The following is a 27,198-nucleotide window of genomic DNA, read 5'->3' on the forward strand; positions in this document are numbered from 1 at the left end:
AGATCGCTAAACACTTATCAACGCTGCCAACATTATTAAAATGATAGTCCACGTTATAGCCTATTATTAAATAAAATGTGTGTATATTGTATTAAATGAAGTTTTTTTTTTATCAATATAAGCACCTCTAAAGCTTACTAATTACCAGATTATATGTTTTTTTAACCTTTGGAAAGAGCTGTACAATGGCAGAGCTCAGTATCACCACCGGGAGTTCAACACCAGGCCTGACTGCACTCTATAGTGAGTTTTAACTTATGAAACTAAACAGAGGAACAGACGCTGCCTTTAAGAAGACATATTCCATATGTACCGGCTGGCTTGGACACAGAGCAGAAGAAGAGAGTGTATGTATAGACTGCTGCTGCGTACAAAGTCACACGTGTGTGTACAAATACACACATGCCCTCAGTACATTCAGGAAGTTTTGTTTTTATAGCCACCAATCTGGTGGGGAAGAGGAAAAAGAAAGTTCCCCCTGTAAGAGACACCGGGAATGCAAAGTAAACATTTGAAGTGTGTGTGTTGTCTGAACCAGATGTTTCCCTAAATTAAATTAGTGTAGTCCTCTTCTGATAGGATGCAACAGCGTCACGCCACCTCAACCACCGCCAAGCCCCCCCAACGCTCCCCGCAAACCTGTCAACCATCCCGAAACAGACCTTCTCAGCTGCTGTGTGAGCACACATTCAACTCCACATATGTTACATGAATGTTCCCTGCATTCCCCGGTGCTCTGTGTGTTTTGGCTAAGAAGCTTTTCTAGGGGCGTGGATGTCTAAACCCATCCGTACATTTGCTTTACTTATATCATCAAGTGTTCTTTTTCATTCCTAGCTGTGGCTCAGAGTTTATGTAAAGTATAAAAGCACACTTCAAAAAGATCATTTGAGTGATTTATGACCTTGAAAGGCACACGCATGCTATGAGTTTCCATAACAGTGGTTATATCCGCTTCATGTTTCATGTGTTTATGGAAGAAAAAACACAGCAGACACTTACTGGACTGAAGTTTTTATTCACAGATTTGCACCCTCACCACAAACTCCTGCTGTATTATATTGTTTTTGTGTGCGTATGTTCCTCAATCAGGCCTCCACAGAGGCTCCTGGTTTTATTTCTGAAACCACAGGATGGTGAAGAAAAAAAAAAAACCCTGACAACAGAAGCAACTATTGGTCACTATGGTCTGGCGAGAAATGCCTAAGACACAGTATGTTGTTTGTTAGCTGTCTTAGAACCTTGGGTGTGTTGAATAGCTAGTAACACTTGGCCTCTTGTAGTAGCAATGGACCAGGATAAACTCTGGACTGAGCTGTTCATGTCTCAAGGGTTTTAATAACTTAGAGCCAAACAGAACTGTTTCCTCCTTCAGTGTTTAAAAAAAAGTAGTTCGACATTTTTCGCTTTCTTGCTGAGCGTTAGCTGAGAAGATCAATAGCACTCTCATCTCGTCTGTATGCTAACCATGAAGCTACAGTATAGAGACGGTTAGCTTAGCTTAGAACAAAGACTGGAAACAGAAAACAGTTAGCCTGGCTTTGACCAAAGGGAACAAAATCCACATACCACCACCTCTAAAGCTCACTGATTAACACTTTTTAAATGCTCGTTTGCTTAATCTGTACAGAAACCAAAGTGTAAAAAGGACTCGAAGAAGTCCGGCCAAGAAATAGTCAGGTACATAAGCCCCGTAAATTGTCGTTTTCAGACATGCTAGTGGCTCTATGGATGGCAATATCGATTGCCGTGTAATTTTCTACAGACATTTATGGTCCCAAGAGGATGAATCTTAACTGACTTTGGTGATTCCCCTTTTAGTTAAATGTCTTGACCACAATTGAATGGATTGACATCATACTGACTACAGATATTCATGGTATCCAGAAGTTGAATTGTAATAACTTTGATGATCACCAGACTTTTCATCTAGTGACATTATTGCAGGTCAACATTTTTATTTGGTTCATGATCATATACTTTTAGTGCTAATTAGCAAATGTTAGCATGCTAACACACTAAACCACAGACTGTATAGAAAGATGGATGACATGACAGTTTCCCCAAGAGTGAAGCCAAAACACCTGGATCGCCCCCTGGTGGCTGGCTGCAGTATAGGTCATAAATCCCACCTCTTCCATGTTAGCGGATGGGACATGGGCCAAACTAAAAAGTCAAAGTACATGTCAATTATATTTTTCCCCCAAGATGGTTTCTGTCATTTTAGTTAGTTCTTATCACACTGATGTTCATTTTTCTGACAAGTTTGGTTTTAATTAGTTATTAGATTCTATAAAAAGACGTCACGATTGACAGCTGTGAGTCTCTCTTGCTGACAAGCTGAGGCCGTGCTCGGCTTGCGATTGGTTCGGGTTGGTGACCACGATACTGCGGCTCCAGCCCTCCAATCACTACTGCACAGATGTGATGACAAATGACATCAAAATCTCAAGAGTATCCAGAATATTTTGGCCTCACTTCTGTACAAAATATAAAAATACCAAAATATCTTCTTCAGGTTTTTACAGCAGCTGGCATTCTTTGTGTTGCACTGCTGCCTCCTTCAGGTTTTACCCATCCACTACCCGCCAAAAATATCTGCCTGCTTTGTTGATTCAGAATACATAGAAAATTAAATCAAATGAGTAGACGTGAAACGTTATAACTTACATCTATGAGGTATGTTGTTCAGCACCGCGAAAGCTCCTGCATCATCTGCCTCCATTATCACATGTCTGAATAGTGGTCGTGGTCCCGCCCCTTCCGCTAAGTAGCCAAGATGGCGACAATTGAGACGATTTGACTGTTGTGAGTACAACATCCAGGTACTTCGAGTGTACTGCATTTTGCCATACTTCAGTGTGAACGCACTTGTGCACTCAAAATAGTAAGTGTTAGTACGGCAGTACGCGGATTGGAACACACTCTTAGTCTTGCTACACTTGTTTTTGTCTTTATGCAAAACTAAGCTAACAGACTGGTATTTAACAAAAAGATATGAGAGTTGCATCTTCTCATCTAACTCTCAGTGAGAAAGCAAATAAGCGTATTTCCCAAAATGTCGAACTATTCCCTGGTCGATGCAACCTGTTGAGCCAAAATGATGCAAGCTACATTACAAATATTGACAAAAAAGAAAAGAAAAGAGCTACTCCTACAAAAACCTACTTACATGTTATAAAACAAACATTAACAAAAATATATAAAACTTTCAAAAGTTTTGAAAGCGTAAAAAATGTACACTTGTGTCACCATGTTAAAAGTGATGACGTAAAACAAATGTATTCTCTACAGGTAAAACTAGCTATGCGGGAATATTGCTCTGATAGTTGATGTACAGTATGACACACTAGAGGGACTGTTGTGGTACTGCTGTGACTGGTTCTGATGTGTATGAGAGAACACTTGATAAATTACAGTTGGCTGGCATCAGAGATCCTTGTCAAATGGCTTGAAGGGAAACTGGGGGGTGGGACGCCCTCACCACACAGTTCCTGATTGTTGTTGTTCTTCCCTTTGGTTCTTGGAAGTGTTGTAAGATCTGAATGGAAAAGCTGGAAAGTCCAGTGATCCTGGAAAAGAGAGAGGACATGTAAGAAATAACCTGGAGTTGTCACACAGCATGTTTTCTTTTTTATAATCCCTGAAGAGAGGAGTAGACATATGAGATGACTTACCACAAGGGAAATATCAGTTCCAGCTCTCCTGTCCGCTGTGGAAAGAGAGAAAATAAAAATCAACTTATTTTCAGAAAAGTCCAAAGAAAAACAGAGTAATAGGAGACCATTATTTTTAGTCTAACTTAAAAACCATCACTGCCTTCTGTGATAAGATTATAGAAGGATAGAGCGAACAAATACCCAATAGGAAGGCTCCCTACACTCAATATATCTTGAAAATACTAAAACTAAAACGCCACTGCCGAGCAGCTGACTAGAACATAAATGAAACAAAAGAACCAGCGAAGGCAGGCCACACAGACCTAACCCACTCTGAGAGACTCCAGCTCGGAGAAAAAGCTAAATGGTGAGTGAATCCCACAGATAGGTTCACGTGGTACTTCTGCAGATTCACACACCCCTACACAGACAGCGCAAAAACAGGACAGCACTCTCACTACCTCTGACAAAGACACAATGAGTCAGCACCTGAGCACTGAAACCAGCTGTAGATATAGGCTTCAACCACCGGATTCTCCTCAGGGACAATTAGGCTCCACAGCTGCCTCTCTTCAGAGATAATGAACCCAACCAGCCCGCTGAGTGACAAGTGACCCTCACAAAAGGTCTGTATTTATGATATCTTTGTGTGCATGTTTTATGTTTATAGGCTCAATTTCCTACACAACTTTCACAGCCAAAAAAAATTCCCCAAAAATCTCCCTGATGGACGTCCAAGGACAAACACAGAAATCAGTCGGTCATATCTACACACAATTTGGAGACCGTGTCTGGTGTATAAGGGGTCTTCAGCTTGACTCCATCATAAGTTACTTTTCCTTTTTGAGTCCCGGTGTTTGGATGGACATCGTTGGTTAAAAGAGGTGATGGATGAAGGATGAAGAAGACAAGAAAAAGTAGAAAGAGGAAGAAAATGTCCTGGTGAAATCAGACTGATGATGATGAAATGGTTGGTGGTTCTCAGATGGTTTTAGTTGTTTGTTAACGTTGTTAGATGAGGGTTAGTGGAAATAACTGACGGTCAGTACCTCATCAACGAGTTCCTTTGGGTCACCAGTCGGAGTAGCTCGGGGGAGCAGAGGCCCGAGGGAACCGGGTCAGAGTGTCGCAATAGGGAGAGCTACTGTACATGTACACACACACACACACATATGTTACACACATGGGGAATTCTATATAAACTTAAAATCTGTGGAGAAATGTAGCAACTGTCTGCAGACTCTCAAAAATATCCCTCCACCAATTAAAACCGCCGCATGCAAACAAGCAGAGACACTGCTCGTACCTGACCACAGCGAGGTCTCCGTGGATATCGCACACTTGTTCACCATGATTACCTGTATTACCCATACTGCAACACAAGAGCGCGGGTGGACAGGTGAGAGAGAGAATGGGAAGACTCCGCTGAAAGCAACAAGGATGGAGTGATCCTCGGAAATAAAGTCGAAAAAGAGGAGGAAGAGGCAGGAGAAGATGACGAGATGAAGATCCATACAAAGAGAGGAAGGCCATGCTTGTGATTTCTGATGGGAAAAAAAGTGTGAGAAAGATGTGGAGGGATCCAAAGTCGAAGTTTCCCGCACCACACAAGGAGAGGGTGCGTGGAAGAAGACGAAAAAGACGCGTGAATAGCAGACAAACATCAAAGTGCAACAAGCCACGGGTAAACGGTTCTGGAGAGAGAGAGCGGAAATAACACGAGGAGAAAATACGAGGAGAATCAAAGGCCATGAAAAGGAATAATGACAGAGAGAAGGAAAGCAAAGGATTAATTAATTTTGTTTCGATCTACAGAAAAGATTCAGAAAAACTATGAGCAAAACTAACAAAATTTCTGTCTGTGTCTATATGTAGAAAATGTGTGTGTGTGTGTTTGGACTCACTCTTCAAAGACGTCCTCTGTGTCCATCCTTCTGTAATACTTGGCCAGTTTGATAGAGAAGATGATACTGGGGATCAGAAGGATACAGCAGCCTCCCAGACCAAACCAGAATGTGTTCTGAAAAACATGTTATTTTTCTCCAGTTAACTTTTCATTTATTACTGTCACACTTAAATAAACACTAATCTTTCTGAAATAGATTTTTAGTGCTAAAATAAGTAATTGATTCACAGATTAGTCGATGAATTGTAGACTGATTCATCATTTAAGTGCTCGAAGACGTTTTCAGATCCTTTAAAGTAGTAAGTAGAAAATAAAAGCAATAATATCAATAACAGTGTATTATAGCCTACTTGAATTATCCATAGTAAAAGTAATCATTTTGGACTGTTGGTCACTGACTTAAAAGACTTACAATATAACAGACAGATTGATTGATAATCGTTAGTTGCAGCCATACAGATTTCACATAAAGGCACATGGATGCACAAGGAATGTACACAGGCGCAAATAGGACAGAACGTATAAATATAAACACGTGTGGGCATACACACATGCTGCACATATAGTACAGCGGCTGCAGGCACTGCTGGAGAGTTGATATATAAAAAAAATCTCTGTTTATATTGACCACAGTCTGTGGCTTGTTTGAGCTCTCATTAAACTCTCACAGACTCACACACGATATATAGCTGATATGTAAATATAAAACTTTACAACTCCTCAGGGTCGGAGGGGAAAACAGTGAAGAATCTATGTGTATGTAACTCCCCGTCCTGCCTCAAAACAGACCCTATCTCATCTCAGTGTGTGTGAGCGAGTGTGCCGGAGACTTGAGAACATACTGTTCCCGTACGTGTGGCCCGAATGACTCCAGTGTTCATCGCTCCCTCAAACCGTCAAAGAGCCGTTTATACTCCTAGTCAAAAACCAAATACATGTGGGGGAACATGTACTGTACATACAGCTGTGAAATGAATCAGTGCACCTCAGCAGCCTTCCACACACACACACACGCACATGCACACACAGATAACCACAGTGTTCTGGTGCCTTACCACTGAATCGACTATGAAGCTGCACGCTACTATCTCCATGCTGTCCACAAGGTTACTGATGGGTTTACACTGGGCCACCTCTGCAGTCAACTGTAGAGGAAAAATAAAAAAAATAAAAAGTATAGATTACAGTGTATGGATGAATAACGTCAAACATAAAACCATAACTTTGATGAGTATGGTGTAGCAGTGGAAAGATGATCTCTCCTCAACCTTCTTATTACAGACTATAAATTTAAATCAAAGTACTTCTTGGATGGTTGAAATAATCTGGTCACAATCAGAGAACTTCTAATGTGTCTGTAATTTACTGAAACCTGAACATCCTGTCTCTGTTTACACCTGGCATTATGTAACATGGGTTCTGGGTGATCTGATCACAAGTGGACAGCTCTAAGTACGTCGGTCATCAGAATGCGTCTCCACATGTGTCTCGAGTGACCACCTGTGATCGCTTCCCCGCTCTAAATGCAAATAAACGTGTACATAAGTTCCGTTTGCAAAGACCAGATGTGGTGCTGTTTTTAACCTGACGGGAGGCAGCGATGCACACACAGAGGGTCTATTCCTTGGCGTGTTCCAGGCAAACCTAATCACCCAAGATGTTTTACGCTCTCATAATAGAGTGCTGCATTGAAGACGTATTTTTGTAGGCCAACCCGGAAGTTAGAATCGCACTGGTTCCCTCGAAATCCCGAAAAATCCCATTGGCTTTTTGATTATTGCAGTAAAACGTTACGATACGTTTTGTTCAGCAAGATAATCTTCACAAATGAACACTGCTTTTATGATATTTGAAGTGTGAATGCAATCGGCAGAAGTAAAAAGCTAACGTTAGGCTATAAACAAACGGCACCACGGTCGCATGAGCGCGAGTATACACAACGAGGCTGTAACAGCGGACGAGTCGGCATGATGATGTTTAGTAGTCTCATATAGCCACTTGTTAGCAACCGGCTTTTATAAGTCACATAAAGGCTTCAAAATTCACGAGTGGGATATTTACTGACGTATTTTACATCGTAGAACAAAATGTTAACATCTCTTCAGCTTGTGTTAACCACAGACTTTATTTCAGGCATCTAACTAAAAACCCCCCCTTTTTTTTAGAAACCCAAATTTCAGATGTCGTGGACAAAACCACCCTATGCGATTTGAGAACCAACTGGAGATGAGGAAAAAGGAGGAACAAAAGGAGGCATTAGCGTTTACACTACAAAAGATATGTGCTCAAATGTGTCCCAGGCCGCCTCGGCAAGTGGTTTGAGTGGACAGATCTCGCGAGAATCGAGGGATCACATATCACGCGAAAATTCATCAGGCTTCAAGTAATGTGTTTGTGTCCGGCAAGCCAGAGCGCGGACCAATCAGCATCCTGTGAGGAGCTACTACGGGCAGCTACGGGCGTGACTTAGGTGTGTGTGAGGCAACACGGAGAGGTGACTGTTGGTTCTGAACAACATCGCGGCTCCTGAAGAGGTTAGCATAGCTCCAATAGCATCAGTTATATCAGAACTGGAGAGTATTTCTTCATTGAAAGAACAGTAAAGACCGGCACTGAAGCCTTTTCTCGATGGAAAAGATGTTTTTGCTCTCCTCCCGACCGGCTGACAGATGGTTCATCCAATCACCTGCCAAGTATTATTTGAAAGGTCCTGCCCTTTTCGTAACAGTTTCCAATGATGGCTTCTCAGATGGTTCTGTGTAACAAACCATCTGGCGGGTCAGGTTAAAACAGGGTCCCTGTTGACTCTAAAGAGTGCAGCTTCATTACTGACAGTCAGATTTATTGTTCATTCACGATCAAGTATATATTCACCACTACAGGAACACTTTTACTTAGGGTTTCAAATGCACCATACAATTACACGTTTCCCTTCTACTGACATTGTCTCTACTGTGAATTATTAACCTGTAATCTTTAAAAGAGAACATCAATACTATAAATCATAGAAAACTGGTAGAATACTCACCGAGTTTTTAACCCAGTCTGTGTACTGTTTGAAGTATCCCACCAAGCTCTGTATGTAGCCCTTTGTTTCCTAGACACCAACAGAGAGGAAAACATGTCAGCAAATGTGTGACTGTAGTCAGTTGGGGGTTGAGGGTTAGTGTGGATTCCTAAGGTAAGATAAAATATTGAGTCGTTTCATACTTGGATTTTAATACAAAAAGTTGCTGTTTTTACGTGTGGTTATAAGTGTGGATATTATAATACAATATAATATCACAAGAATACGGCATCTAATATCATCTGATTGACCCGTCTGAAGCAACAAATGTGGCAAGAAATAAAAAAAGAAGATGATGTATCCATGTGTGCGCAGTTACATATCACTCATATACTACTGTTTGTTGTAATTATTCTTTTCTATACCTGTTTCACCACATAAGAGGCATTATGAATGATGAGGTACTCTGCTGCATCGATGGCACTCAGGATATTCGTGACCTTGACCTAAAAGACAGAGTTTTAATTTAGTTTTTGGTTTATTACTTTGACAGGGACAATGCATATTAATAACAGTTCTGAAAATATGCCAGAGTTAGCCAGAAAGACTAAATTTTCATCTGTAGTTCTCCGGCAGGCAATAGTTAAAACACAGACGTTAAGAATAAAAGCATTGAAAACACAATCAATGAGAAAAGCAATCGAAAAAATATGCAGAAATGAACAGAGCCTGCACTACACAGAGACAAGAGACGTTCTTATGACACACAGAATCAACAATAGCATGACGACAAACTGTGAGAGACTGAGATTAATTTGTACTTATGAGACAATTAGGCAAGTAATTGTCACACTAGAGAAGTTAATAAGAAGTTTTCTGCATACTTTGATTAGAGTATACTTTGTTAAATCATTCTCTGTGTGCCAATAGAAACTAGTAATACAATGTATTATTATTTCTTTTATTTACAACATGTAATGGTTCCATTAAGTTGTTCAGTGCACATGTTGAATGTAACATTCAACATGTGCACTGTTACATTTCTGCCTCCTGATTAGGTTATGTTTTAATTGTTTCCATTTTTCAGTTATTTACTGTTTTATTTTGGTATACTCACCTCTCCTCTCGTTTCAGAAATCTTCACTTCCTGCTCTTGTGTGATTTGTTTCACCTGCCTCATTAGTTTCACCAGTCCCTGATTACCCTTCCTCCCCTGTGTATTTAGTCCTTGTGCTCTCCTCATCTATCTGCAGTTCGTTTTAGCTCTTTGTGGTTATCGTTCCAGCATTCTAGTTTCTGAGTGAATATCTCTAGTACCTTGTTTCTATGTTTTTGGACTCAGCCTTTGCCTAGCGATTTTGATACCTTTGCCTATTTTTTGATCTGAAACTTGTGTACTGAACTTTGCTTCAATTAAAATGTTTTGATTCATTGCCTTGAGTCCCGAGTTTGCTATTTAGTCCTCCAATGTATCATGTCTTGTTGATTTGTTGTGTGAACTGATGTTGATTTGACACATAAGAAGGCTGCATTTAATCACACAAGTCAATATGAAAGTAAAATAAACTATCTGTAATAAACTGTGGGTGTCCACTGCTATAACAGCCTAGTATAACAGTACTGTTGTGTTTTGAGTGTTTAGTTTGTTTCCTCACCGGCAGGTCGCTGGACATCCTCTGCAGTTGCTTGATGCTCTGGCTCAGTGTACTCTGTGTGAGGAGACAAAAACACAAACTGTTACCAAACAAATCATAACTGCATGTATCAATTTACTCTCTAACAAAAACCCCATCACGTCACATCACGGCTGTCACAACATTAACAAGACTGCTACGACAAACACGCAACAAGAACATATATGAACAGCGGCTTACCCGCGCTCTGACATATTTCTGTCACCGTTTAATGAATGAAAAGGAAGAAGAGAGAAAACAAGTAAAGTTGAGGGCAGAAGCTAAAAAGACACGTTTACTGCTTCCATTTTGTTTGTTGATCTGATTATTTAATTTCTTTAAATGTGATTTTTTATGATATATATTTTGTGTAGTTTGCCGGAAATCAGAAAAAAGTTCCATTGTTTTTGTCACATATTATCTGCAATGTTCTATATCAGCTGTTACAATAAACCTTGAAATGAGAAAGAAAGAGAGAGAAACTAAGAAAATCACAAATATAAAATGTTGTTTGCTCCAAGATGCTGCACAAGATTGATCCTGCTGTTAGGAAGTTAAGAGTGTCTTAAAGATACTATTTGCTTGTGCATATATATGAAGTGTAGGTGTTTAATGTATTTAATGGGAGAGGTGATTACCATTGCTTGCTCCATCGGAACCACCTGTTCTCTGTGAATCTGTCTGATACTGCTGGCGTGTCCCTTCAGTGCATTCTCCAGAGCACCACGTGGCTATAAAAGAACAAACACACAAAGAGCAGAGGATACAGCAGTTTGTTGTAGATACATTTTAAGGATAATAAGGTAATGATTATTAACTCAATGATTTATTATTCCTTCCTTCCTTAGAAATACATGCACACACTAATCCTTCTGTGGTACTGAAGGTCCCATGTGTCTTTAAATGGTACAGTTCCTGTACTATGTCCTATGCATGTGCCATAAATGTGTGTGCGTGTGTGTGTGTGTTGAAGGTGAATGGGCAGCTTGTTCGGACCAACAAGCCTGAGCATATCTGAGAATGAAGCAAAATCATTTTCCAGAGAGGCTGTCCAACTTTATATTCGGGCTTGTTGGTTTAAGAATATTTCTATCTCATTCCTACAGTCTGCAACATGTCAATATTAATTAAAAAGAAAAACAAACTAAATATACACAAACATCTCTAAAGTCAACTGGGTTCAAATACTTTAGCCGTATAAGTTGAACTTGAATGGGAACTAGATGTGACAGATCTCTGCAGCTGACACATATAACAACTCATCATAGTCTCATCTTAGTCAAGCTACTCTATGCTGTTACTTTTTTTAACAGCAGTATTAAGTGTAAGTTGCAGAATAATTCAAATCAATGTGTATCATTTGTGTAAAACATCACTGTTTCACATTTCTTCATCATTTTGGCATTTGAATGATAAAAGTAGCATCATGTTGCTGTAATCTGTTAGTAGGATAACGATGAGACTCACCAGTTGGTCGGCCTGATCCTCCAGGTCGGCAGAGAAGGACAGGAGATCCACTAGAGTTACTCCCTTATTTACCTAAAACAACAAAACAAAGACGTTTACTCGCGATGCAGGGATCATATAGTTTAGATTCCCTCAATTTTTGTACAGTTTCAGTTTTCAATTTAATTCCTGCTGAGTTTTATTTAGGTTTCGGAGGTAGACTTTTTGATCCATCGACTGGATGCCATAAAGTATCCTGGTCTTAACGAGGATATAGACTTTACATGCTTTCTGTAAAATATGTAAAATGTATATAGTTTTCTTAGAGCTTATGTTAAAACCTAAAAGTACTTTTCATTGATGGTGTATATACATTACTTTTTTCTTCATGATAGTTTTTTGTTAGTATAAATAGTAATAAGTGGGATAATGTAGAGCTAGCGGGTCGTTGTTGATGCAGCACCACATTATTTCACAACAATGACTGGCTCGCTGTACATTATCCCTTACTTAGTTTATTATAATAATCTTGACACAAATGAGTGACAATCACATACAAAGAGAACAACACTACGACTGTTTGTCACCAGTTTGGACATTACATTAAGTCCTGGAGGGTTAGCCCAACCATAACTAAAAACCAAGTCTCAACCCATAAATAAATGCTTTTACCTTGTGGGGACCTGATTTGTGTCCCCATATGGGAGAAAAGGTACTCTCCACACACAGACACACAGATTACCTCAGCCAAGTAGGTTTCATAGTCGATCTGTCCGACTCCAGAGTTGGCGAAGTTGATGAGGTTGTCTCTGCCGGCCTGCTCCAGCAGCGTGATGTCCTGCAGGTCCACCTGCACACTCTCTAACACTTTGGCCAGATCTTTGTTGTACTGTTTTTAACCACACACACATAAACTGATGAGTTACCATTTATCTGGCTCCATCAGTGATGCATCAGTAACACAGACCTTTATCAGCATTTCCTATACAGTAAACTGACACTTACTACAGTTCTGTTGAGGAAGTTGTTGATGTTGAACATGGTCTCCAGCTGCAGAGAATGGTACAGACCGTTGTTCTCATAGCAGTCCCTACAAGACAAATACAGTACGGTCACACACTGAAACTCCTCCAGTGTAAATATATGTAAATTTGTACGGCTCATTATTTCAGTTTTTTTATTGTGGGATTTCATTGGTGTTTATTTTGGACAAAAAATGGGTCAAAATTGGATTTAAAAAATGGAATTTGCAGCCGAAACAACAGTTTATTATCTATTTATCTATTACTTTGAGGGATAAAATGCTGCTCAGTAGCATTATTATTTTTCTTTTCACTTTCTGTTACTAGACACACAGTAAATTGCAGTAAACAATGAGCTTTATGTACAATATGTTCAGTATTAGCTGTTGGCATGTTACCTGTACATGCTTCCCAGAGTCAAGTCAATGTTTGGATTCTGAAACAGCATCCCAGGAAGGAAGTTCTTCTTGGAGGGATGAACCAGGAATGGTGTGTCTATGATCTACACACACACACACACACACACACACACACACATGCATATTCATCAGCACAGAGCCGCAGTGTTGTCCATTAAGTAACACGATCCCGCTCCGATAAAACTCTCTCCAAGATAAACACAGTGGAAATGAGACGATTCAGGAAGGAAGAGAGTTTGTTTTCAGCACCTTGAATAGTTGTCTGTTAGCGAGCGGTTCACACATAATCTTCTCCACGTTGCCACCAACAACAAACAAGGTGGTCACGATGCCCATCAGCACCCAGACGAAGATGAAAGAGAAGCCCACCCCACTGAAAGAGCAAGAGACAGAGTGTGGGAGACATTATCACACAGAAACATCAGTAGGTATCTGCTGAGAATAACTTTTTACTGCATTATTCAGCTGGGACAAAGCTGCAAGTTGTGGAACATAAGGGTGTATGTATGAACTTGGGCCACATTTGAACTAATCAAATCTCCCTATCAATAGATAGATAATGTTTCAGTAACTGCATCTCAGGTGCTATTCATTTATGTATGAAATAAAATAAATTTATATAGATAATATTCTAGTACTTGTCTGTAGAGAGATGAAACAAATGTTCCAAACATCTACAGTTTGTCACTTCAAATAAACTGAGCATTAACGTAAAAATCTTGAAATTTTAATTTAAATAAATGTCTGTTAAATCACTATCTATCGCCGAATAAGGTAACACAATGGTGATTGAACCTATAGCCCACTGATGAAAGGATTGCATTTGCAGTATTATGAACTGGGCGTCTGTGGCGTGTGTTGATCCTTGGAGTGGTTTCCTCGTCATTAACCTGTCTCTCTTTGCCCTGCAGCTGGCTGACTGGCTGGATGCGGAAGATTGCTGGATGATCCGGGTACTTTATCACTCGGCAGTTGAGCCACTTTTATAAGAATGAACGGGAGTCCGCCTCCAACGCTGTATCCAGTTCTCTTTATACATCCATGGTCTCAGTCAGTGACCCTCACTGTCATCATCTAAAGACATATTTGATCTTGTGTTACTTTCTGTATTTGACAAACTTCTTCTCAATCCTTGTCTCTAACTGTCTCATATTTCCCTCATTATCTATCTTTAGTATGTGTGTGCTTTGAAATAAACCTCTCACCAAATAAATAAACCTTCTCACAGCAGACATGTTTGACTTGTCAGAGTAGGAAAAACACAGGTGTATCTAACAGCATTGATTATAGCTTTGTTCCATGCAGGGGTACCAGAAAGAAGTAGCAGTGAGACCATATACACAATAGCAGAGCCCTGGAATTGGCACACTTAAAGAGATTGCAGCCCATATCATCGTTATAAGTTACACCTGTATCACAAGTCAAAATGTTCACAAGAAAGGTCTTGGTTGTGTCTGAAATCACTCCCTATTTACTATATACTGCACTTTATTTACTGTCCACCATTTTATTTAAGTGTAGCTAATTAGTGTGGGGAGTAATGAATGAGTGAATGAGGGAGTGATTTCAGGCGCAGTTTGAGTGTTGGACAGTTGTCATGGTAACATACGCCATTAGCAGGTTGCCGCCGGTGTTTGATAGGCAGCCGCGTGTTGTTGGTGTAGCTTGCTTGTCGTAGCCACAGGTGCCACACATCAGTCCTAGGGTGTTGAAGGCCAGGACCAGGACGACCATGCAGAGCACTCCAACACAGCCGACCCACCTGCGGAACACACACACACACACACACTTACTGCCGCCGTTTGTGAGGACACTTTTAATTCACATGCATTTCTTGGAGGCTTACCCTCACCATAACCTTGTCATAATTCTAACCTTAAACCTGCAATAACTTTGTGGCCACTTGGGGGCAGTGGGAACAAATTGTACAATATTAACAATAACAATAATAAACAATATCGACATATTATCATCTTTTGAATTGGTATAGAGCACTTGTTAGCAACCAAATGCATATTTACACATATATGGAGCATCATTATCATTCATTTGGAGTTGTGTAGCTGTCCACCTGAATATAAGTACTATAACCTCTCTTTTAGCTCTGTTTTGTTCTCCACCAACTCCTGAGGGAAATATATCTTTTTTTTTTTTTTTTAAAGTTATTTTTTTGGGGGCATTTTTTCCATTTTTTATTGAGAGGACAGTGGATAGAGTCTTGGAAAGGGGGGAGAGAGAGAGTGGATGCGGAAAGGGCCACAGGCCGGATTCAAATCCGGGCCGCCGCGGTCAGGACCAAGCCTTGATGCATGGACGCCCGCTCTACCAACTGAGCTAACCCAGGCGCCCTGGGAAATACATCTTTAGCTGCTAAATGCTCCACTATGTTCACAAGCTAGTCTCTAACTTTGACGCTCTGCTGTTTGGTGCTGAGCAGGAAGTCTACAGTGGGTTTTTAGAGCTTTTTCGCTGAAACAGCAGCCTGCTACGGATGAAAACAACGCTATGAGAGTGGTGAGAGTGAACCAAAACAGTAAAGTTGTGGGCCAGACAGCTAAACAATGAGCTGAAACTCACTATAAACATCAGTAAAGCTGAGGAGAGCTGCAGATTAGCGTGATAATTGAATTCAATGCATTTTATGCACTGTTATTATAAACAATACCAATGATAGCCGCTTTACAGTAAGCCTAAAATCAAGGCCAAATTCTTGCACTCCCCAGACGAGAAGTTTGACCCCATAATGTGACAGATTTTTGTTCCCATAACCTGTTAAATATAATACATGTGCAGTAGATAGACAAACACACGTGCACAAACCTGTAGAAATCTATTTGGTCAACCTGTGGGTAATAGGACTCAAGGTTTTTCTGTCCTTCGCTGAGGAAAATGGTGAAATTGACCAGAGAAGGTTCCACTGGGAACATCCTGGAGAAGCTGTTGATCTCTGTGCCAATCTTATCCAGCATGCCTTTTACTCCTGTACACACATACAAACAAAAAGACATACATTAGTGCATTGTTTTTCTATATCAATAAGAAGGTCTGTAAACTCAGAGGTGACAACATTGAGAAAGGGGGTCTAAAAGAAAGTGGAAAGGGACAAAGAAGGACTTACGAGGTAGAGCTGCGGTTTCATCATTCACAAGTACGCAGGTGAAGGTGAGAGAAGAAAAAATATGAAAGTGAAAGACTACAGTCAGACTTAATCTCATATCATTTGTAAAGAAGAAGGGAAAACAGCTATATTTGTTAGGCAAACTGAATGCACATACATACAGTACAGCATATACACACTATAGCTGCAACGATTGATCGATTAGTAGTCAACTATTAAATTATTTGCCAACTATTTTAATAATCAATTAATCGGTTTGAGTAATTTTTTAAGTAAAGAATCTCTGATTTCAGCTCCATAAATGTGAATATTTTCTGGTTTCTTTACTCCTCTATGACAGTAAACTGAATATCTTTGAGTTGTGGACAAAACAAGATATTTGAGGAAGTCTTCTTGAGCTTTGGGAAACACTGATCAACATTTTCTGACATTTTATAGACCAAAAAACGAGAAAATAATCAACAGATTAATCAACAATGAAAATAATCGTTAGTTGCAGCCCTAATACATACACACACATGCACACTTGTGTACCTGAGACAATGTTTTTAGTTTGTTCTTTAACCAGCTTTGGTGTATCATTAAATGATGAGTAACCCTGGAGGTGGAAAGTAAGAGAGAAAAGATGATTTTAACTTGGTAGTTTTTTGTAAGAATATGATGGGTGAAAAAGAAAGTGACAACAATGAACAGGAGGACGATGATGAGCTGGAGACAGAGACAAACCTTTTGTACGATGTTGCTGAGGTCCGTTCTCAGGACGGTATGGACATTGGCCAAGGCATGACTGACATCTGGCAGCTGACAGACAGAAAGAGACAAGGAGGGAAGATTAGTAATTAAAATGCTTGTTTCCATTCATTTCCAGGTTTTGATTCTCATCTCATGTGGCAGACAATCTTTCAGTACCTTGGAGAAGTCAGCGCTGATTCCCAGCACGGACAGCGTGGAGCGGATGGTGTTACAGGTGTGAGACACAGCTCCATTAGTGCAGGCAGGGTCTGATAAAGTGTTGGTCAGAGAGGCGCGTTCCCCCGACAGGCTGGCTTGAAGTTTCACCGTCCCCTCCTGGAGAATCTCCAAGGAAGAGCTGACGTTCTCCAGGGCCTCTTTGGTCTCCCGCATGGCTACAAGAGAGAGAAAGGATGAAATTTAATCAAGTTAGCTATTTTTTTGGGCACAACAGTGTGTTGTTTTGTATTATCAAACCAGCGAGCCTTATACAATTTATATGAATATACATTCACAATTCACGTAACCACCAGAGAACAATCCAAATTATAACCACAACACCGATCACACTGACCACAAAACAACAATCCACAAAGGAAAACCACAATAGAAAACGTTTTACAGGGTACAACAGTGGTTCAGATCAGCTCTGATTACCTTTGATGGCATTCTCAACTTTTGCTTTAGATAAAAGGAAATGTGAGGAAATCAAAGAGGAAACAGGAATGTTAAAAAATGGTGAGGATATACCCTTAAAAGAAACAACGGCATTCTGTTAATGATGTAATAGTAATAAAACCGATGGGAAACTGCATGTAAAAAGAAAACATGTAGCATCACACAATAAGTGTGGCGACAATTCACAGAGATAATATATCTAATCATAGATATTAGGGCTGTGTATAATCTGGCAATATGATACGTATACAAATGTACGATACGTATACAGATAACAATATATATATAGGGTTTGCAATTCAATACATTGCAATATATTTAGGGCTGTCAAAATTAACGTAATAATAACACGTTCCAACGCAAATTCATTTTAACCCTACAAATTTCTTTAATGCATTAACCCAACTTGTGATTTTTAGGTTATATAGGGCTCAGTTTTAAAGCTATAGTGAAGATACTGACATCATATGAAACTATAAAACCTAAGGAATCAATTGGTAACAACCATGTCATACTAGCTTATCGCAAAGGAGGTTGAATAACTCTCCAAACTTGTGCTATATTTTGGCGAGGAACTGGAATGGCCATTTTCAAAGGGGTCCCTTGACCTCTGACCTCAAGATATGTGAATGGAAATGGGTTCTATGGGTACCCACAAGTCTCCCCTTTACAGACATGCCCACTTTATGATAATCACATGCAGTTTGGGGCAAGTCATAGTCAAGTCAGCACACTGACACACTGACAGCTGTTGTTGCCTGTTGGGCTTGAGTTTGCCATTTTATGATTTGAGCATATTTTTTATGCTAAATGCAGTACCTGTGAGGGTTTCTGGACAATATTTGTCATTGTTTTGTGTTTTGTAATTGATTTCCAATAATAAATATAAACATACATTTGCATAAAGCAGCATATTTGTCCACTCCCATGTTGATAAGAGTATTAAATACTTGACAAATCTCCCTTTAAGGTACATTTTGAACGGATACAAAAAGTGTGATTCATTTGCGATTTATCGTGATTAAACATTTTAATCGATTAAATATATGGCGATACTGTAAGTAAGGCAATATGTTGCAATTTTTTATAATCTAATTCTAGGAAAAATGTCATAGTATTAGAACACACTGCCATATGCATAAAATCTGAGTTTTAAAAAGTTTACTTTTGCGCCCTTATGCTACTCCCTTCCTCAGTTTACGTTGTTACATCGGAGTCAAAAGGCTGAAGATACATTAAAACACTGCTATCTAGCGGTTGGTGGTTTAAACACAACACAAAATGAACCACTGTCTTCAACAAGTCTTTGCGAGTTAACTATTTTATACTAATTGTTTTTGAGATTTGATACAGTATCACAAAACATAATTTATTGATACTCAAGTGTATCAATATTTTCTTACATCTCAATAGATATTATGTTGCAATGGTTTCACAATTAGATTTTCAGTTCAGCAAAAAAAGGAGTGCTTTATAAATGCAGTTTATAGTGATATTCAACATGATAAAAGTGTATTATATTGTATTTTAATCAAACAATATGGTTTTGTTTGACCAGAGGTTTCTGAGCATCTTATGTAACACAAAACAATAACAGCATTTTACATTGTAACAAAAATAGTTCATGGCTGAAGAGGTTTATCCTTGAACTTTGAAATAAATATCACCAATCAGGTGACAGAAAGAGAAGATATTGCTTCAGCTCAGCAGCATTAACACTGCTTGTGATACTACGTCTCAACTGTGTTACCTCCTGCCATTCGCAGTGCGGTGTCCAGTGAGGGAACCACCTCTTTCTCCAGCTGACTGTGGATCCTTCCACCCAGCAACGGTCCAATGTCTGTCAGGAAACACAGACAGATCAGACAGTTTTATGACACTACAGGTATATAGTACTGCTGTAGGTAAACACGGAGAGCCACAGGCAAACAACACGAGAGACATTAAACAAATACTGTAGTCTGAATTCAACTTACTGTCGAGGTCTGACAGGACTTTGTTCTTTGCTGTGGTGTACTGGGCTGTCAGGTAGTCAATTTGCTGCAACAGAAAACACACATTCAAACATGATTTTTTGTGTTTGTCTTATACATGGGAATGTGTGTGTTTGTGTGTGTGTGTGTGTGTGTGTGTGTGTGTGTGTGTGTGTGTGTGTGTGTGTGTGTGTGTGCGCGTGTGTGTGTGTGTGTGTGTGTTAGGGCATACCGCAGGTGTGTTGTTAGCAAATGTCTTCAGGTCTCTCATGTTGGTGTTGATTAACCGCCGCGTGCTCTTAATCTGGGCGCTGACATTATGGTTCGCAGCATAGGCAATGAGTACTCCCAGACTGAAACACAAATACATACAGGAAAGTAAAGTAAAGACAGTGAGCAGTATTCACCAGCAGAGGGCAGCATGGCTACATTAAGATATATTTCTGCTGCATGGGCTTCAAAAGTCACTGATAGAGAATTCACAGAGACATGTGACCGGCCAGCAAAGTCACATTTCTCTCTTTTTATTATAAATCCTTAAAATGTGGATTTAAAAAAAAGTAAGTCTCCGAATGTGACACCGCAACAGTCTGTTTCTCTGCTTATCCTTTTAGAGCTGACTGTTTATCACATGAATGAAGTGTAATCAGGTAGAGGGGTCATAACAAACAGCTCACAGGTTAAATCAGAGTTTTTCTGTCCTACACACCTGTCATTGAGACTTTCTGATGGGCAACAGCTTTGACCTGGTTGTTGCCATTTGAGTAAGAAGAAAAGATTTTAGATGGGAAAGATCTACTGTACATGATTTACAGTCAATGAATGTACACTATATTTGAGCCTATTTTGGAAAAAACAAATCTCACTTTCCTGCAGGCTTAAAATTATTTTGTGAGGCGTCTACCTCTCTTTCCCTTCGATCCACCTCACTCAAGATTGGTAAAGATTAGGGCTGTCAAAGTTAACGCGATAATAACGGGTTAACGCAAATACATTTTAACGCCACTAATTTCTTTAACGCAATATCGCAACCTGCGAGTTTTAGGTTATAGGGCTCAGTTTTAAAGCTAGAGTGAAGGTACTGGTATTATAGGAAACTAGAAATAAATTGGTACCAACCATGTCATACTAGCTTGTTACGCTTAATTTTGGTAACTGGCATGGGCATTTTCAAAGGGGTCTCTTGACCTCTGACCTCAAGATATGTGAATAAAAATGGGTTCTATTGGTACCCACGAGTCTCCCCTTCACAGACATGCCCAATTTATAATAATCACATGCAGTATGGGGGAAGTCATAGTCAAGTCAGCACACTGACACACTGACAGCTGTTGTTAACTGTTGGGCTTGAGTTTGCCATGTTATAATTTGAGCATATTTGTTATGCTAAATGCAGTACCTGTGAGGGTTTCTGGACAATATTTTCAATGTTTTGCGTTGTTAATTGATTTCCAATAATAAATATATACATACATTTGCATAAAGCAGCATATTTGCCCACTCCCAAGTTGATAAGAGTATTATTATTATGAGTATCATAATACTTGAAAAATCTCCCTTTAAGGTACATTTTGAACAGATAAGAAATGTGCGATTAATTTGCGATTAATCACAATTACATATTTTAATCAATTGACAGCCCTAATAAAGATTTAACATGGGAAATGAATGATAATGGATATTGACTTACCTTAAAGATTATCTAGGAAATTGTGTACATTTAGCGTTGTTATATATTGAAGCAAACTTACTATAATAAAGTAAGAAAGCAGGAATGATAATGCTGTGATAATTCGCTGAACAATGAAGAGTGATAAAGTCTACCAAGGTGCTGAGCTATGCAAACTTTCAGCTGAGTTTTTTGTTAATTATTGCAGTGACGTTTTGGCTAGTGTTATTCCTGAACTAGGAACATTTTCTGTACCTTTTAAAGGTATTTAATTTACCTGCCAGATAACTGATCTCTTTCACCCTGCTGAGCCTAAAGCAAAGATATGACTGAATGTCAATAGAAGGAGAAAAAGAAAGAATCTTCTGTGTGAGAGATTATAAAAGAATCATAATAACAAACCCTCATCTGATAATATCTCCACGTCTCCAAATGGCCACAAAGTGCTTCATGTACTCATACAGTATGTGCATGTGTGTGTTTGTGTAAGTGTGTGTGTGTGTGTGTGTGTGTGTGTGTGTGTGTATACGTGTATATGTGTGTGTGAGCATGCATGGTTGTGATGTGAAAGCACTCCCTCAGACAGAGAGCCCTCTCACTGTCAGCCAAGTGATATCAGTAACACTAAACTGTCCTGCACAGTTTGGATCGTATTACTCCAACCGTGCACCTGTCTACTACATGGCAGGTAACCAGCAGGTATGTTCCGGTCTGTGTGTGAGCAGATGTTGTTAAAGGGAAACTCCACAGATTTTACACATCAAAGTCTGTTTACAGGTATTGTGGAGTACTACTGCTTATGTGCATGGTTGGAGCTGAAGACTACAAGTTTAAAAATGAAAACAAATTTGGGGGTGTGGAGTTTGAAAGTAATGAGGTTACCAGACCTCTGTAGCCCACTCCTCTTCTCTGCGTGAGGCTAACAGCTTGAGGTTACATTATCTGCTACTAGCATTACACACCTGAATCTCCTACTAAACTATCAGCGGTCATATTGCATTATGGGTAATGTAGGCACCAAGTTTTGACAAGGAAGAACTCCACAGATTTTACACATGTGGAATAAAAAAGAGGATATCTCTGGTTCTGCCTCATCAATTTTGATCTTTTCTTATTTTTTTTAAACTGCCATTTGTGAGACAGTGACAATGTTACAGGAGTTTGATGCTAAATCAGTGAAACACTCTTTTAGGAACCCACATATAAACACACATAAACATACAAAAACAGTGCAGCAAAAAGGTTTGTCCACCCCTTGAGTTTTGCATAATTTGTTGCACTACAAGATTATTTTACAAAGAAATTATTCTTACTTTTGATCTGGTATCATTGAGTAATGAGACATTTCTGTTAATTTTTATGAAGCTTTTTAGTAAATTTTAGTGTTATTTGCCTTTAATACAGATTTTACAGAGATGGCAGAAAATGAGGGAGAGAGATATGCAACACAGGTCTCTGGCCAGACTGATGTTGTGGTTCATAGTCATCATATTAACCTCTAAGCCTCAGGTACGCCCGCTAATAGTCAATTTTAGCATGTTAGGGTGGATTGAAATTCAGAAAACCTTTGTGTACTGGTTGCTTTGGGATCTACAACTTCAGGTTTAACAAGCCATGCTTTATATATATAAAGGGAAGCATGTCTTGTTAAAGTACAAAATATCCCAAATCCACTTTCCAGCAACTCATCAGAATGCAGTAATCCAGAATGCACACAGTGAGAACAGAATCACTCTAATAAAACCTTATTTCTCTCATGAAAAGAAAAAATACCCTTCATAGTGATGATAAACAAGATGATAAAGATTGAAAAGATGACGACGACTCACACGATGAAGATGGAGGTGACGAGGAGCGAGGCGGTGTAGAAACCTCTCTGACAGTCGACGTTCTTTCTCTGTCTCTGGTGCATCTCCCCTCCGCAGTTCTCGCAGCATCGACACACACAGAAACACATGCCGATGATGGGGACGAGGATCACGAATGTGATGCCGATGGTCCCACATATGAGGAATCCGGCCTCGTAGTAGATCCACTGCAGGAGGAGAAGATTCATACAAATATTGTTCCCCAACACATAATCATTTTAAAGACATTGTAGAGTGTATTATGTGAACATAATGAGGAGTTTACCTGTAGTAACAGGACCACATTTTCGGGCTGTGACCCCGATAGCACGTGCACACAAAACAGAAAAACAAGCGCACATACAGACACACACACAAAGCCGTAGCAAGAGGGAAAGAAAGACAAACAAAACAAGGTCAGTGTGGCAGCCAAGGGATTAAGAGGTAGCAAAATTCCAATTTCTGAAGAGGGATGTGAAGGCAACATCAAGAGTCAAGGCAGAAAAAAAAGCAAAATGTTTATTACTGCCAAAAAGCTCAAATCACACCATGGGAATCCCAAAAGGCTTACTAACATCACAGTAACTAGACCATGATATAATCTAATTTGAGAGACGTAATAATTTCTTTAACTTTTAAATGGCACAAACTCTAAGGCCATAAAATGTCATTAATATTAAATTTATAGACTTGCAAAGTGCATTTTTAGAATTTGCAAGTACAAAGTCTTTCAAAAAATACATTTTTATTCAAGTTATCCTAACACTGCTTAATATCAAGATAAAGTTCATCTCAATTATCACTTAAATCAAACGTACCTTTCTCCATTCTTCTATTTTGATTCCTCCCATGTTTTGTTGAATAACTTTAACAATCAGATCTGAAAAAAATAGAACAGAGAGGTAAGCACTTGTCTTTCAATCCGCAGAAATGTAATTATAATCACTTGAACGGCAGTGTTTTACAGGCAGTATACGACTCATCTGCCAATTTCACACACAATCAAATACACTTCCTGTATAAGATGTGAGAAGCTACGATGCTGGAGTGAAAAAATCCATTTATCTGTTCATGAGCAGACAACACAGATTATGAGGATTCATATTTTAATTTCCGAGGACAGTATTGGGAATGTATTTCCGCATATATCTAACAGCTGTGTGTTTTTGCGGAAGCTGTTTGAACTGTGTAGTTTTGCCAAAGAGGACTGCAGTTCAGTCCAGCTGTCTGTGTGTTTATATAGGTCAGCCAACACTAAGCCTACCTGGATGGTGACTGACTCACCCCCACTGTTACTCAGCAGGTAAACACTGATTGCTTCACACACATACTAACATCTGTATGCATGCACACGTACGTAAGTCATTCATGCTTCATATATAGTATATATATTTGACAACATTTACAGTAAAAACATGAAACATATTACATACAAGTGGATGTGTGTAAATCTACAGCTGAAAGACACAACAAATGTGTACACAAACCAATGTTGGAATGTAACTAAGTACATTTACTCAAGTACTGTATTTCAGTACAATTTTGAGGTGTTTGTACTTTCCATTTTAGGCTACTTCTACTCCACTACATGTATTTGACAGCAGGTTCAGATTAAAGGTACAGTGTGTAGGATTTGGTGGCATCTAGTGGTGTGGTTGCAGATTGCAACCAACTGAGTACCCCTCCGCTCTCTCCTCCCTTTCCAAGACTGCGGTCACGTGAGCCGCCGAGTGCAAAACCATGGTAACGCTGTTTGCCACACTCAGAGGCCATCCATACCACAATAACACTACTTTAGGAGCAACGGAAGTCAGACGGCAGCTGACGGTACCACGGTTTTACACTCTGCAGCTCACATTACTGCAGTTTCACAAGCGTGTCGGACAAATACGACGGAGAACATAAAAATGTGAAAGGCTCTCTTTAGAGCTAGTGTTTAGTTTGTCCGTTCTGAGCTACTGTAGAAACATGGCGGAGCAACATGGCGGACTCCATAAGAGGACCCACTCCCTATGTAGATATGAAGGGCTCATTGTAAGCTAACGAAAACACAACAATTCTTAGTTTCAGGTGATTATACACTATGAAAACATAGTTATGAATATTATATGAGCAAAACATCTAAATAATTTGTCCACCATATTTATATAGACATATACATACATATAATACAGTATATGAACATTGGACACTACTAGCTTGGAGCTGCATAGATAGTAAGGCAATATTTTCCAGTGCTTGATATCAGTTTATCAGATCTCTCACATCGAACCAGAAGGAGTACTAAGGTGCTGATATCGGCACACGTGATAGAAAAGTGTCTCGCACTACTTTTTCCATTTAAAGCTTCAGTAGAAAGAAAGTTTTTGACATCATTGGGCAAAAATTCCATAATAACCTTTCAGCATATTCTAATTCAAGTGTTCTGAGAGTAAACTAGACGTCTGCACCTCCTCATGGCTCTGTTTTCAGGCTTTAAAAAGCTAGACCATGACGGGAGACGTTGGCCAATCACAGGTCATTTCAGAGAGAGCGTTCCTATTGGCTGTGCTCCGGCTGGTGGGCGGTCCTTGGTATTTCTTCAACTGTTCTCAATATGGCTGCCAGGTCACAAACTTTCTCATTTTACAGCTAAACAGTACACTACAAGATATTTCTGAAAACATTTGAGGCGGGAAATAGGCATTACAGTAACTAATTCATATTTGATCAGCGCTGCCTAGTTTGACCGTTTGATCGGAGTTCGCAAGTGATCAGTGCTCAGAGACGGCAGCTGGACGACAGACTCCAGATCAGCTCTGACTAGTTGTTTTCCTCCGTCTGTGAAATCCTGCAGATGCCATTAGGAGCACCGGGGCACACCGGAGGACACAGAGGCACAAGATTTTTTTCAGATTACCAGTCTCATGCACTACTGTCAGGATATAGTGACCGTTTTATAAAAATAACTTTTTTTAATAATTTTTACTCCAATTCTACCCACTTCAGCTTTAAAGGCCTTTTCACACCAATAATTAAAACGGAATATTCATTGAGGATTTTTCACGTTCAAACTGAACGAAGCAGAAATTCTTCATTGTTTTTCTAATTTCTGATGCAGCTACTTCATTTAAACAGATAGAAATTAACTTGTGTGCAGCGACTAAATGGTCAGCTTTTTTAACCGCTGGTTCTCCCAACAGAGCAAATCAGCCGCCTCCAACACCATGAGTTGTAGCGAAACTAGAAAAAAAACTAGAGAACAATTTACCAAATAAAGATCAGTGATTGAGAACTACTGTTGAACAAGTTTTGAATGAACCGACAAAGAGAAAAAAAAGAGACAAATAACATCTTTGAAATAAAATAACCGATATTATTAATGTGTTTTTTTTTACAGGATGTCTTCCGATTTTTCATGTTCCAACTTTTCACAACAAGGCTGACACGAATATTCGCATTCTGTGCATTCATATAGCAAGCCTTCTCAGGTTGGTACAGCAGGTGCCTCTGAACTGCACACGGCAAGCAGATGGATGCCAGTTTAGCATATAAAAGCTGACACAGCTGTCACACACACACACACACACACACACACTGAAACATTGTGCGTCTGTTCTGCCTTCTGTTTACACACATACTGACCGTCAGGTGAGGTGAGAAAGCACGTGTAACTGAAATGTAGTGTGACTAGATTTGTTTGTAATCCTCTGTTTTTCTAATCCTCTGGGGACTCAGTTTACAATATATGACCGAGGAAAAAAAATTAAATAAGAAGATTTCAGCATTTGAATTTTTTTTCAAATAATCAATAAACTAACTAATCCTTCAGCTCTCTCTATATACTGACTACTATCAAAACAGATGGCCACAACAATACTTGGAACATTTTGTTTAATATACACAGGATAAAAAACAATGGCTTTGGAGTGTGGAATGTCTCTGAATAAGTCTTTCTGGTGAGTAAAAGGAGCCGAGATTTTGGATATCTTTTATGACCATATGGATAATCCTCTAAACACCATCCTCCTCTCCTGCTGGGAGTTTGCTTTCTTACTTTTCTCAGAACT

The 27,198-nt window shown here is 39.4% G+C and overlaps 1 protein-coding gene across 10 annotated transcripts in view; it reads right to left on the reverse strand.

The window, feature by feature from the left end:
* Positions 1–3,431: 3,431 nt before the first annotated feature.
* prom1b (prominin 1 b) overlaps positions 3,432–27,198 on the reverse strand; it is a 33,216-nt gene continuing 9,449 nt past the window's right edge. Inside the window, exons 2-29 of one of the 10 annotated variants that reach the window (XM_074629483.1) lie at positions 23,968–24,029; positions 23,436–23,462; positions 23,132–23,337; positions 19,866–19,986; positions 19,637–19,700; positions 19,411–19,500; positions 17,160–17,377; positions 16,977–17,051; positions 16,785–16,848; positions 16,251–16,259; positions 15,953–16,112; positions 14,742–14,894; positions 13,382–13,505; positions 13,112–13,215; positions 12,697–12,781; positions 12,434–12,580; positions 11,713–11,784; positions 10,884–10,976; positions 10,447–10,464; positions 10,228–10,281; positions 8,998–9,078; positions 8,594–8,662; positions 6,621–6,710; positions 5,564–5,679; positions 4,966–5,031; positions 4,709–4,800; positions 3,678–3,712; positions 3,477–3,572 (exon numbers count right to left, since the gene is read on the reverse strand). In XM_074629483.1, the coding sequence (XP_074485584.1) occupies positions 4,731–4,800; positions 4,966–5,031; positions 5,564–5,679; positions 6,621–6,710; positions 8,594–8,662; positions 8,998–9,078; positions 10,228–10,281; positions 10,447–10,464; positions 10,884–10,976; positions 11,713–11,784; positions 12,434–12,580; positions 12,697–12,781; positions 13,112–13,215; positions 13,382–13,505; positions 14,742–14,894; positions 15,953–16,112; positions 16,251–16,259; positions 16,785–16,848; positions 16,977–17,051; positions 17,160–17,377; positions 19,411–19,500; positions 19,637–19,700; positions 19,866–19,986; positions 23,132–23,337; positions 23,436–23,462; positions 23,968–24,029 (2,438 nt within the window). In that variant the 3' untranslated portion in view covers positions 3,477–3,572; positions 3,678–3,712; positions 4,709–4,730. The other 9 variants (XM_074629482.1, XM_074629484.1, XM_074629486.1 and 6 more) reach the window with 9 other exon arrangements.

This window comes from Sebastes fasciatus, chromosome 3 (genome assembly GCF_043250625.1).
Source record: "Sebastes fasciatus isolate fSebFas1 chromosome 3, fSebFas1.pri, whole genome shotgun sequence".
Lineage (NCBI taxonomy): Eukaryota > Metazoa > Chordata > Actinopteri > Perciformes > Sebastidae > Sebastes > Sebastes fasciatus.